The 14184-nt window shown below is 38.0% G+C and overlaps 2 protein-coding genes and 2 pseudogenes across 2 annotated transcripts; 1 reads left to right on the top strand and 3 right to left on the bottom strand.

Moving 5' to 3' along the window:
- Window positions 1-268: 268 nt before the first annotated feature.
- On the top strand, window positions 269-3560 carry LOC104706858 (EIN3-binding F-box protein 2). The gene is made up of 2 exons (XM_087461613.1): window positions 269-832; window positions 1110-3560. Exons 1-2 carry the CDS (start codon window positions 808-810, stop codon window positions 2951-2953), a joined length of 1869 nt encoding a protein of 622 aa, XP_087317739.1. The 5' UTR covers window positions 269-807; the 3' UTR covers window positions 2954-3560.
- LOC104706859 (uncharacterized) lies at window positions 3485-4961 on the bottom strand. The gene is made up of 5 exons (XM_010423084.3): window positions 4582-4961; window positions 4379-4478; window positions 4201-4300; window positions 4020-4096; window positions 3485-3883 (listed from the first exon to the last, which is right to left on the bottom strand). The coding sequence occupies exons 1-5, from the start codon at window positions 4673-4675 to the stop codon at window positions 3628-3630; spliced, it is 627 nt and encodes a 208-aa protein (XP_010421386.1). The 5' UTR covers window positions 4676-4961; the 3' UTR covers window positions 3485-3627.
- A 262-nt stretch (window positions 4962-5223) lies between these two features.
- Window positions 5224-6586, bottom strand: LOC104709384 (glycosyltransferase BC10-like; annotated as a pseudogene).
- A 5896-nt stretch (window positions 6587-12482) lies between these two features.
- On the bottom strand, window positions 12483-12583 carry LOC147939838 (small nucleolar RNA R71; annotated as a pseudogene).
- Window positions 12584-14184: the final 1601 nt, after the last annotated feature.

Below are 14184 nucleotides of genomic sequence, written 5' to 3'. Positions count from 1 at the left end.
GAAAAAAGAACACAAATATTAAATAGTGTTTTAAATAGATCATCTAAGAATTACTATAAGCATTCTCTCCCTATTTAATTAATTTCTCAAATAATTCACGAATCAAAATGCTAAGAACTTTGGAGTACATGATTAAACATTGGATTTGGACTAATGTTATCCTCCAAGGCTCCAACATATACATCATTAAAAAAACATGTCACGATAATATCCAACACTTGCTTATTATTATTTCATTACTAAACTAACACTCATGTTGACATGTTGTAACACACCCATGTTTTTTTTTTTTTTTTTTTTCTAATTCAACGAAATCGACCTCTCTCAATGCATGTAACTAACTCGCTTTTCTCTTCCTTCAATGTATTCAGTCTTTTTCGTCAAACCACTCTCACCCTTCATTGCATTTCAAAAACTTTATATTATAAAGAAAACACTTTTTATAATAATGTTTTTGTATGTCAGAATAATATAAAATATAGTAACAATTTGGGGAGGGTTCGGTGGGACTTAAGAAACAAAGGTGGAGAACAAATCCGACTTTTTCGCGTCTATACATTGAACTTGAGAAGTTATAATCCTCTACATTAACGTCCACCCTACACCTCTCTCTCCATTATAGACGTTTCTCAGTTTTTTTGCTTTCCTCTTCATATCTCAAATTTTTCTTCCTTCTTCTTCTGTAAATCTTCTCTCTCTTTTTTTTTTGCCCTATCTTTCTAGGGTTCTTCTTTGCTCTTTCATGAATCTTAGCCTTCCTTCTCTATTCATCTTCGTCTTCGTTCTTCTTCAAACTCTGTTCGAATTATGTCTGGAATCTTCGGATTTAGTGGTATGTTTCCTTAATCTTATTCCAATTTCAGATTTTGTTTTGCGGGTTTTGCTCCTCTTCGATCATTTGATACTACTCTGCTTGATTTCTAGGAATCTTGATTCTTAGATTTGATAAAAATCTGAAATTTGGGTTTGTTCTGTTTTAGTCTCATTCTCTGTTTTTTTTTTTTTTTTGTGTACATTAGGTTTTGATTTTAGTGTTCTTCTCACGAATGATTTGAGATCGGAATTGAGAATAATGGGGTTTGTTTGATTTTTGATTATGATCATGATAGGTGATGAAGATTTTTTCCTTGGGGGATCAATGCATAATCTATCACCAGGGAGCTGTCCCGGTGTCTATTTCCCAGCGCGTAAGAGGTTACGTATTGCCGCGACGTCAGTGTTTAGCGGGTTTGAGGAGAAGCAAACTTCGATCGATGTGTTGCCAGATGAGTGTTTATTTGAGATCCTTAGACGTTTGCCTTCAGGGAAAGAGAGGAGTGCTTGCGCTTGTGTCTCCAAGCATTGGCTTAATCTCTTGACTAGTATCACTAGGAATGAAGTGTGTGAGTCTGTTCAGGATCTGGAGGGTGAAGGGTTTTTGTCAAGAAGTTTGGATGGTAAGAAGGCTACGGATTTGAGGCTGGCTGCGGTTGCTGTTGGGACGTCGTCTCGTGGTGGGTTGGGGAAGCTTCATATCCGTGGGAGTGGTTTTGAAAGCAATGTGACTGACGCTGGTCTTGATGCTATTGCTCATGGTTGTCCATCTCTTAGGGTTCTTTCTCTTTGGAACTTGCCTGCGGTTAGTGATGTGGGTGTGTCTGAGATCGCTCGGTCTTGCCCCATGATTGAAAAACTTGATCTTTCACGATGTCCAGGGATTACTGACAGTGGTTTGGTTGCAATTGCTGAGAACTGTGTGAATCTGAGTGATCTGACTATTGATTCGTGTTCTGGTGTTGGCAATGAGGGTTTAAGGGCTATTGCAAGACGCTGTATCAATCTGAGATCTATCTCTATCAGGAGCTGCCCACGAATTGGAGATCAAGGTGTTGCCTTCCTCTTGGCTCAAGCTGGTTCTTACTTGACGAAAGTGAAACTTCAGATGCTGAATGTGACTGGTATGTCTCTTGCTGTTCTTGGTCACTACGGAGCAGCAGTTACTGATCTTGTGCTTCAAGGCCTTCAAGGTGTGAACGAGAAAGGCTTCTGGGTGATGGGAAATGCAAAAGGGCTGAAGAAACTGAAGTCCCTCTCAGTAGTGTCGTGCCGAGGCATGACAGATGTTGGGCTCGAAGCTGTTGGCAATGGTTGCACTGATCTGAAGCACGTCTCTCTGAACAAATGCTTGCTAGTTTCTGGCAAAGGACTTGTCGCTTTGGCCAAATCGGCACTGTCGCTGGAAAGTTTGAAACTTGAGGAATGCCACAGGATCAACCAGTTTGGTCTTTTGGGTTTTCTTATGAACGCTGGCTTAAAGTTGAAGGCTTTCTCTTTGGCAAATTGTCTGGGGATCAGGGACTTCAACGCAGAATCACCTCTACCATCAACCAGTTGCAGCTCTTTACGTTCTCTGTCCATCCGTTGCTGCCCTGGGTTCGGGGATTCAAGTCTTGCTTTCTTGGGGAACTTCTGTCATCAGCTTCAGGATGTTGAACTCTGTGGACTGGATGGAGTGACTGATGCAGGTGTGCGCGAGTTGCTTCAGAGGAACAATGTTGGTCTAGTGAAGGTGAATCTGAGCGGATGTATAAATGTTTCAGACAACACAGTGTCTGCAGTTTCCGTTTGCCATGGACACACATTAGAGTCTCTAAACCTTGACGGCTGCAAGAACATCACTGACGCCAGCCTTGTCGCAGTAGCCAAGAACTGCTACTCAGTCAACGACCTTGACATCTCAAATACATTGGTCTCAGATCACGGAATCAAGGCTTTGGCATCTTCTCCAAACCATCTGAACCTTCAGGTTCTTTCCGTCGGCGGGTGCTCAGCGATTACAGACAAAAGCAAGGCATGCATTCAAAAACTCGGCCGCACGCTTTTGGGATTAAACATCCAACGTTGTGGCAGAATCAGCAGCAGTACTGTGGATACCTTTCTGGAGCAACTATGGAGGTGTGATATACTCTACTAAAATCCCACTTTTTCTGCAAAACCTTAGTACCATCATCATCAGTCAAGTCTTTTTCATAGGTTTTGGTCGCTAAAAACCCCATAGATTCCACCTAGAGCTTAGTTTCTTTCCCAGGACGCACGCAGCAGTTGTTTTTTTAAATTTTTTGGCAGGTTCCTTTTAATCAAAGGAGCTTGCTTCTACAACTGTTAGTGTTCTTGTGAATCATGTCACTGAGTTCTGGTAATCTAGTTAGGGTTATAATCTTGACCGTCTTTTTGGAGTTGTTGTCTCTCTATGTTCTCAGTAAAGTTCTTGTAGGAGTCCTTGTTCTTTTGGTTTAGGTTCGTGATAGTGCCTTTATCTTCTTCTTCAACTTTAGAGCTTTTGGCAATGGCGTTTTAACATCTTAGTCGCCATTACAACTCTTCGGAGTTGTCTTTTTTTGTGTTTTGTTTCTACCAAAAGCTCTGTTTTTTTTTTCCCACTTGTTTTGTTTAAGGCACTTATCTGTACTACTGAATCATTGTAACTCTGTACTCTATATAAAGCTTTTCCTGAACATAATACTACCCTTTGTAATAGAACTTGATCCTTAATTGGATCATTTTGTTTTATGATTACAAAATCTTTCTTACTAATAAGAAAAAACAAAACAAAATGAAGAAGAAGAAGAAACAAAACACACAAAAATTTCATTCGTCTCTCCAAGTATCTCTTAAAGAGTAATAGGTTCGTTCATTACCAAACCCAAGAAGCTCCTTTAAACCAAAAACAAAGCAGCAACCTCGTACAGAGGTTAGACAAGACCTAGTGCTTTCATTTGAAGAAGCGTCCATGTCATCATCTTTGTACCTCACGAAGCCTCCTTTCTCGAGATCTTCCCAAGAGTCATCAATCTCTTCTATTCGATTCATTTCTCCATCTCCATCCTTTGGCAATATCCTCTCTCTGTATTGGTACAGAGAAACAAGACTCTTTATGATATGGTCAGACATGTATGATGCATCTCCGAACTCTACCCATGAGTTGGAAGCACCACATTATTGTGTTTTTAATGAGAAAAGTATAAGAATGAGAGACTTACAAATTTTTTTGTTTAGATTTCCTAGAATATCCCTTGCCCAATACTGCATTGCCTGACACATGGTTTTTAAACCTTACCTGAAACATTTATGTAAGATCTTGTTATTTTACCCAAAGCTCATTCATGCCTAAACCTCTATGATCACTTATCATGAAATGAGTTTAAAAATTAGCTAAAAGACCTCATCACCGTCCTTCATCCCATAACTTCCGATGCAATCCGTATCGGTAATTAACTTCTGACCACCGTAACACAAACAAAAATGCCCCCAAACATGTGACCTTCACCATTACAAACTCTTTCAGTCAGTAACCATTATAATAGGAGAGAAAAAATGTAATAAAAGTTGAAATATGTACCATGAGATCTTGGAGGGTCCCTTCTTAGGGACATGACTAAAGGCAGTCTCTATGGCAAGCTTGAGATCCCCAACGGTTGCTGAGGTCATTACGTAGACATCTACAAATAGTAAACAATTAAAATTACAATTGAATCTAACGAAGGAGAATGAATAAGTAGTGACCAAAACGTAAAAAAAAGATAACAATGATATTGCATTTACCAAAGGAAGAGCCATCTAGTTTTAGAACGGAGAGCCTAATGGGTTCGGTCGGAAGTTTATCATAAGAAAAGGTCCGGCGGTGAAAGCTTCCCATTCTCTTGAAACAAAGATCAATGGAAATCTAGAAACCATGGAATCAGGGTTTCAAGATTGATGACTATGAAGAGATTCAAATGAATTTTAGGGTTTATTCTTAAACTGGGATCGGAATCAAAGGATTAAGTTTGGTAATATTCGAAGGAGCTGTCTCTCACTATTGTCTGATTCGTATGGTGTTCGAATCAGACGACCAAATTTTGCGTTGATGGAGGTTTTTTTACACTTGCTTATTTTTGTTGCTATTGCCTAGTTTCCTTGAAGATGAAGTTAGGGTCTGCCGTGTTTCTTGTGATTTCTTTCTCTCCTTCAATCATTCTTTTACTATTTTTACTATTTTTGTTTTGCTAATTATACCGAACCGTGTAATATTTTTAGTCCCCGTACAAAAGTTTTGAAGTCTCTTTTGTACTTATAACGAAACCCTCAGGAGAATCTTTTCATATTATAAAAATTGTATATCCATGCATACGTTAAAAATAAGAAAAATCATAAACTAACTAAATCAAGTCCCCTAAAGTGTCAACTTAAAATGACGTATTCTCTTTACACGAGAGCCGAATCGTTAAAAATGACGTTTCGAGCAATGTTCATCAACGGACTGATCCCGGCAAGAGAAAATTTCCGGGCGAACAGAAACAGACCCTTCCTGTTTCGGCTGCCATACCCGTACCTAAGCCGTGCGCTTCTCAAATTTTGTATAAGCTCAGCCGTAACGTCCGAAGGTTTATATGTCCGAGGATGACCATGTTCGTTGACGCTCCAATCAACGTGCGTTAGCGTAGCGGAAACACACCTTTGTGGGTCTCGCATGTGGAGGAGAGTAGGGAAATAATGTTCCTCGGGGTAACGCATGTCTTTTCTTACGCAAGACTTGTTAAACTTGGACCATATCTCAACGTCACTCACTACCATCCGCGCATAAAGGCGTGTCAATGCCCAGAACTGTGAGCCCATTCGAAACGCCTCTGGTAGTACCTCGGGGAGCATCGCGTTGGGTCCATGCGCAGCCCACCTGTCGTACCACCCTAGTTCGTCTTTGAGAACCTCGACGAAACTCTTCGTCGAGGAGACCAGTGTCTTGTAAGTGAAGTTAAAGGAGTGAAGCGGAATACAAGAAGGACAGAGAAGGATAAACATGTAGTTTGACGGGTCGTCTAGAAGCGCATGAGCTAGTAAACGGCGTGCGGCTGAGATGAGTGTTGGGGTATGCCGGTAAGCCAGTTTTGAGGATGGTATGATCCGGTTATGAAACGTGCCAAAGAAACCTGGCTCGTTTTTTTGAGTCGGGTCTACATGGACGTAGACATTGTAAAGAGACTTGTGATCAGATGTTTGGTTGGAAAAAAACTCCCAAAGCGGTGCTAATGGAATAGATGTTGTTGTTAAGAACATGAAAGCGAGTTTTTTGGGAAGTTGACGGGAAGGGTTTGCGTCGACTTTAGAAGCTTGACGTAGGAACAACTCATCGTGATCTAGTGGCTGTGAAGTAAGATTATTTTTGGAATTTTGTATTTCTAAGACGGCTGGCTGAGTGACGGCCATTGATGGCTAGTCGCGGAGCCGTAATTAAAGTCATGATGACACCCACGGCGCAAATTAATTGGATGCCTAAAGCAAAAAAAAAATTATTCACCACTAAACACAACAAAAAACAAAAATAATTCAAAACATGCATATCCGAGGTTCGAACTCGTCAAGCTATGCAAGCGAGTGTAGGACGATGACCACTGTACCACAACAAAGTTCCAATTGTGATGCCCATAAATTTTAATTATGAAGCCTGTGCTTTACCAGTTTTAGCTACGGACCGGCCTGCACCTAAGGGAACGCAGACGAGTAGAATGATATATAAGGCCAATATTATATGTTGAATGACTAATTTTTTCACGATCTCACAATGTATCATCGCATAAGTTTCACTATGAACAGTAAGTATTAGAACATGATCCTTGGTTTATAAAAATAAAATGTTACAAAATAAAATGGAAAACGTAGAGAGTATGTGCTTCACATTGTTCGTATGGTACGAAGCTTTGCTTGTTTTGCAGTTTTTTATAGCTTATTTGGTTACTAAAACGTGATCCTTGGGTCTTGTTACATACTCTCTTTTCCGATGCTTTACTCACATTTAAACTTCTTCACCTTTTATTTTTTTGCATTTAAATTCTTTGCTTTGAAATGAAATCACTCACACCTGTTACAAAGATGTTAAACTATAAAGTATTAAATAATAAAATTTAAAGTTAGAAAAATATTTGTTGTATTCTTCAAATTCAAGTTCGTCAAATTTAAACAAGTCTATATGACGATTGCAAAATTTTAAGTCAAAGCCTTAAATATAGTTTGATTTGAAAGCTCGAGTTTTGTATCCATGCAAATCTGCAACCCTCTAGTGTAGTTCGACATCTGTTTATGATGAAAAGCCTTAATTTTGTTTGATTTCTTCGCTTCAAATGATCTGCGTCTCTAGGCAGCGTACGTACCTACCACTAGACTACTAATTAGAGCCTTTTGAGATTCGTTCATAATCATAATCAAAGTGATCGATTTTGATGGGATCATTGTGTGGTTTAAAATCTTTTAAGACCAAGAAACAGGGGCGGAACTAGGTGAGAGAGGTGGGGCACGTGATCATACTCCTTTTTAATATTAACCTAGTACATGGAAATTAGTTGCTTCTTTAGTTCAGTTGGCAATGGAACATCTGGTGCCAGTCATAAGACTATATGCAATGGCAAACAAATTCAACACCCTCCTTTTTCACTTTTTAATACTCCACATCATTTTCTCTTTCTTCCACATCATAATTCAACACCCACTAAATTTCTTAACATTACAATAGTTTTGTTTAATAAAATTCAACACCCTACTCCACTATTTTTTATTTTGTATTTTTATTTTCTTATATATTTTTATTTTCATGATTACATATTAATAATAATTACTAATAAAATTAAGTTAAAAAATCAACTAAAATTAAATTAAATTAGCTAAAGTGACATGATTTTTTAACAAATTTTCTTATTATTTTTAAATTATTAACTAACATTTTTAAAATAATAAAAATACAAACATTTATTATTAAAACAAATAAAATTACAAAAAACTTCTAAAACAATACAATAAAAACGTGCTTGGGCGAGAGTAGTACGGTGACAAAAAAAAGCACCCAACACAATTAATAATAAACATACATAACTTCATTAATACAGGTGACTTAACTCACAAACAATAAAACTCTTAAATCACTTAACAAACATAAAAATCTTTTTAATTTCGAAACATTCCGAATTTCGCCCAGATGTATTTGAATGAAATGATTCAAGTTTCTTTTTATAGAGCTAAAAAAATTATAAATTTTCGTATTTTTTTTTGTTATTTGTTATAGAATAATTGATTGTTTAGTAGATAGGGTGAGATAAAAATCTGAAGAACCAATCAGAATAAAGCAAATATCATCCCTTAAAAAAAAAGTTTGAAGAAGTTCACTTGCGCAACGTTTGTGTGTATCACACACACCAATTCGGCGGCGCCACGTGGCTGATGCGGGCCCAAAATTAATTGACTCAACATGTTGAATCTATTCAACATCTGTTGAATACACATAGATTTTTTAGTTATTCAACAACTTCATTGCAAGTATTAAACAGTCGAATAAATTATTCAACACCCCCAATGCAGATAGTCTAAGTCGCGAGTACGAATCCGAAATTGTACTGTTATTTTGCTTTTTGTTCCTTTTATACTGGATGAAATTTTTTATTCTATTTTTTCCGTTAGATAAAATTATATACTTTCAGTTCTACTTTATTTTTCTATTTCCAGTTTAACTTTAACAAATTTAATTCATTTTTGTATTGTATAGTATACATGACTTAATATTGTTTAATGTTACTAATATACTAGCTTTACTAACATTTTTCCGTGCTTTTGTAGCTCATTTATTATATTTAGAGTTTGAATTTGTGTAATATGGTTAATGAAACAACTTATTTTCTCAGGTTTTACTTATGCGATGAATGAATGATGCAATCAAACAAACAGACACATAAGCATGGATGATCAGAATGTGATGCAGGATGTTTCAATACCCTTATGTAGTTGTAGCATAAAGGATGTCAATCCATAAAGTGTGTGATGCATACAATCAAGATGAAAACAGAGACTCAAGTCAAGCCAAATACGAAAATGGTTTTGGTACTAACAATCCTAATGACAGAAATGTAAATGCAGAAAGTAAACTAAATGAAACAGAAATGAAACAGAAAGTAAAATGAACAACCCGAAGGTGCTCGATCAAGTACTCGACCGTGTAACTGGTCGAGTGACTAGGTCGAGTGGGTTTCTACAAAGAACATATGCAATCTAAACAACTTAAAACAGAACAGAATGCAATGAAACAAGATAAAATGCGGTAAGAAATGATCAGATAACAAAATAGGTTTCTAGAGATGGATTCATGGGCTAGTGTTCAGGCTGTGGCTATCTAAACTGGTCAACAAACCTCAATCAAATATGAGCTATCTCTAGACAATGATCTTGATGACTCACTAATCCACTCTCATGAAAGAAGTAATCAAGTTACAGTAACATCCTAACCCAACTCTCATTGGTGAAACCATACTGAACATGCATTAAAGACCAGACCATTACTTGTCAAAAACCACCTTGTGCAACCAATCTCTTGGGACAAGCATGATAATCTCCAGTGTTGGCTTTATCTAACAACCTAGACATTGGTGTGATGCTAGGAAGTTTAAGATATGTTCTTACCCTCTCAGATATAAGAACAGCCTAGAGCACACCCAACCCAGAAGAGATATTTGAATAATCAAGCTTGACCATTCCAGATTACCACAACCCTAAACTAGCCTAATCCATCTCCATAATCCTAACTCACTACTCAGACAAGCAAATCATGATAATGATGAACATAAACCCAGAAAATGATAATACTAACATGATAAGATAGATGGGATGATGAACACCAACTTAATATAAAGAAGCAAAATCAGATTTTCAATACCCAGAAAGTTATGAGACTTACAAAGTATAGAAATCTGAGAAAAACAGTAAATAAAAGATGCAAAACAGTAAATAAATGCTAAAAACCCTTAAGGAATGAAAATTAAGGTTCTTCTGGCTGCTGATGTGATTTTTCCTAAAAAAGTGTTGTTGGCGGCCATGGGGTACAAAGAGTATATATAGTGAGGGAAGGAAGCCCTGATTTGGCTAGATGACAAAATAGAAAGTCGGCTCGATGTGCTCAACCACAAGTGGTCGAGTGGATTGGTCGAGTGGTCCATTCCCTTCCTTCCAAACGGTTGAGTTGCTGAATATCACACGGTCGAGTCCATGAGTCGCACATGGTCGAGTGCTTCAGATGCAAACGGTCGAGTGCACTGGTGGTAATAGTCGAGTGCTTCATGCTTTGCTGGTCATCCCCTTGATTCAACTCCCATCTGCTTCAATGGTTGCACTCCTCTCATCCCAAATGCTATTTCCTTGCCTTTTTAGTCCAATTCACCTGTTAACACAAGAAAGAATGCAAATGCAATGCAAAACCTATTATAATGCATAAACAGTCCTTAAACTACATGAAAGTTACAAAACAAGCTATTAAAACATGTAAAAGATGTGAATAAACAGTGGTTAAATATGGTAAAATATATACATATCAACTCCCCCAAACTTAGTCTTTTCTTGCTCTCAAGCAAACATGATATATCATGGTTTTTGTGGGTTTTAACCATGATATAAGGAGTATTTTAGAGTCTTTTGATTTGTTTTCTAGGATGTTTTTGAGTCTTTGCAGGTTTTCTAGGACTTTGGCACAGAAGGAGCAAAGTGGAGCAATTTGGATCATTTTGGAGCATAAATCTCGAAGAATCAATTTGGACTCGGATCAAAACAAGGGCATCGATCGACACCAAACAAGAGCATCGGTCGACACCCTCTTCAGCCGATGAAGAATCACAAATTTAGAAGTTTTACAAATTTGCCCGAAGTTTTCCATAATTGCAACACAAGTCCCTGACGTGTTTTAGGACATATAAATAGAATTTTTAGGTTTTTAAAACCTCTAAGTTTTATTTCTAGCAAGTTTTATTTTTCCTGCAACCCTGTGAGTTTTTGAGAGCTTTGGAGAGAGAGAGATCTGCTTTGTAGAAGAAGAATTCTTGAACTCATTCTTACTCTTTTTAATTTCAATTGCTTATTATTCAGAATTATGTCTTGTTCTTTATTGAATATGTTTGAGTAGTTTGCTTGTTAGGTTCAGGGCTTTTCACAGGGATTTTCATGAATTGTTAGATCTGTTTATTTAGGATTCAATATCTTTCTAGATCTTCATCATAGGTTGTTCTTCATTATTAATCCTTGATTGGCCATCTAGAATTAATAACCTAGGAAAATAAATTGATATGAGAATATAATTGATTTTCCTGACAAAATCTTTTGATGAGCAAAATTATTTTTTACAAAGAGATTTGATTAGGTAATTTTGTGAACAATATAAACTTGTTTTAAAGCTGATTTATTACCTAGAATTTTGCAAAGAGATTTGGATTTTCTGGTTTTAAATTTAGATAATAATTGCATTGAGAACTGATTTATTTTACCAAAAGTTTAAAGTTTTAGATCTGTTCTTAATTGCTTGAATCCTAATTATTTCTTGATTTAATAATTTGTAATTTCCTGAGAAATTCCCTAGGCCTAGCTTTTTGATCTTCTGAATTTACAACAGTTTAATTTAATATTTTGCATTGCCTTTTTAATTTAAATTATCTTGTTTAGCGTAATTCATAAAACTCTATAATTTATTGTGTAGACTTGAGTCCTTGTGGAATTCGACCCCTAAGTACTGCAGTGACCTCTTAATTTGAGAGAGTAGCTCTAGGGTTAAATTTGAGCATATCAAATTTTGGCGCCGTTGCCGGGGACTCTTTGATCTACCATTAGATTTGAGTTTTTAATTTCGTCTAAATTTTTCTTTTTATTTTCTACTTACACGTTTTTGTTTTTCTTCTCTTTGGTGTTTTAGGTGTATGCCTCCTAGACCTCACACAAGGAGCAACAAGACTATTCCTACTGTGAAGCTTTCAAACCAAGAGTTGGGAAAACTTGAGCGTGAAAACCGAAAAGCAGCCAAATCGTTGAAGATGGTTAACACAGTCATTCTGATGCGTGATGAGGATGGTGCTTTGAGGGATCAAGATGGCCACTTGCGCAATGAGCAGGGCCAAAAGCTTGATGCAGAAGGAAATGTTCTTGTTGAAGCTGTTGTTGGCGACGAGCAAGCTGTTATTGTCGATGGTGTCGATCGACACCAACAGGGTATCGATCGACACCCTCTTCCTGCAGAAGGACGTGGAGCTGCAAACCACGTTAACAATCCGGTTCGAAGACAGGAGAACAACCGAGACTTGATCAGAACTATTGCTGACTACAACCGGGCTGATCTTGTGTATGAGAACCGGTCTGCTACTGTTCCACCTCCATTCCCAAGGAATGACTTTGAGCTGAAGCCTGCATACTTCCAGCTAGTTGGACAAAGACCCTTTTCTAACCTGCCCCATGAGAAGCATCTGGACCATATTGAGCACTTTGAAGACCTGGTGACTAGTATCAAAGCTAATGGAGTGACTGAAGACTACATCTACTGCAAGCTTTTTCCATACTCACTTGCAGGAGAAGCATCTCATTGGTTGAAGCAGTTGCCAGTTGGATCTTTGACATCTTGGCAACAAATCAAGGTGGCCTTCCTCAACTATTTTTATGATGATGCAATGTCAGATGAGTTGAGAGTCAAGATGTCCTCTTTCAAACAAAAACCTGATGAAGCCTTCATAGCAGCTTGGGTGAGTTTCAAGGCCTATCAGAGGGACTGTCCACACCATGGTTTTTCAAGGATGCAGCTGTTGAGTATCTTTTTCAGAGGAATTGACTGGGAATATCAGCTAGCTTTGGATGCTGCAAACAATGGAAACTTCAAGACAAGATTTCTAGAAGATGCTGAAGCTTTGATTGAGAATTTGGCTTCCATCAATAGCACTAACAGAGCAGATACTGAAAGGAAGAGATTGCATGGAAAATTTGATTCAAACCAGCTAGCTTCTGTTAATGCTAAGCTTGATTCAGTTCACAATCTCCTGGTTGGTAAGAAATCAGTTCACTTTGTTGCTGAAATTGAATCATTTGAGCCACAACCTGAGATTGGGAATGAAGAAGCAGATGTCAACTTTGTATATGGGAATCAGGGTCAGAGATTCGGTAATCAGCAAAGTAACAAGCCTTACAGTGGGAACTTTTCAGGTTATACTCCCAAACCGGATTACCAGAAGCAGCAACAGAACAATGGTTATACTAGAACTTATGGGAACTCTTCCTATCAGTCTCCACATCCACAAACTCCTTCTAGGAGTAGAATAGAGGCCATGCTTGATCAGCTTCTTCAGGGACAGGAGAATATGACAATGACATTCAATGGGAAGATTGATAATGTCTACACAGAGCTTACTGGAAGGATTGATGCACTGAATGTACATGTTAAGCAATTGGAGAGTCAAGTGGCACAGACTGCTGGGTCTGTTAAAAGGCAAGAGGGTTTTCTTCCTGGAAGAACTGAATCAAACCCCAAGCATGCTTGCAATGCCATATCAGTGAGAGATGAAGATGCTGGTGCAATTGTTTCTGCAGAACAGGGAGAAAAATCAACCAAATTCTCGGGTTCAGATGATGATGTCGATCGACACCACCTGGGTGTCGGTCGACACCCCTCTCAGATAGAACCCGAAACTGCAAAATCTCAGGTTCCAGCTGTTGAAAGGGTGTACCAACCGAAGATTCCTTTTCCTAAGCCAAGAAGGTCTAAGCAGGAGCTTGAGGAAGCTAGATGGAAGGCAATGATGGACAAGGTGATGATTGAGATGCCTTTGATTGATGCAGTAAAGCTTTCACCATCTCTTAAGCGGTATGTGAAGAGAATGGTGTCAAATGGTTTGAGTCCTGAAGAAGGAGCTTTGCTAACGAAGGATGTTAGTGCAATTATGTTGAACCAGCCTGTTCAAAGGGGGAAAGAGAGGAAGAAAGAAGTGGTAGTCTCTGAGAAAGTGAGTGCAGCAATTCAGTGTAGGACTGCTAAGAAGTTACCAGATCCTGGAAGCTTTGTACTGGATTGCTCAATCTCAGCAGGACGATTTGCTCACTCACTTTGTGATCTTGGCTCTAGCATCAACTTGATGCCACATTCTGTTGCTCTGAGACTTGGGATGACAGATTTTAAGCCGACTCAGATATCTCTTATCTTAGCTGATCGATCCCAAAGAATTCCTGAAAGTGTTTTAGGATATTCCAATTAAGGTTGGAAACTTCATGATTCCCACTGACTTTGTGGTACTGAAGTATGATACAGAGCCTAAAGATCCTCTCATCTTAGGAAGATCTTTCTTGGCTACAGCTGGTGCCATCATTGATGTGAAGAAGGGACACATAACACTGAATGTG

Source organism: Camelina sativa, chromosome 8, assembly GCF_030686135.1.
Source record: "Camelina sativa cultivar CO46 ecotype springtype chromosome 8, ASM3068613v1".
NCBI lineage: Eukaryota > Viridiplantae > Streptophyta > Magnoliopsida > Brassicales > Brassicaceae > Camelina > Camelina sativa.
This window is presented reverse-complemented; position numbering and strand designations above follow the sequence as displayed.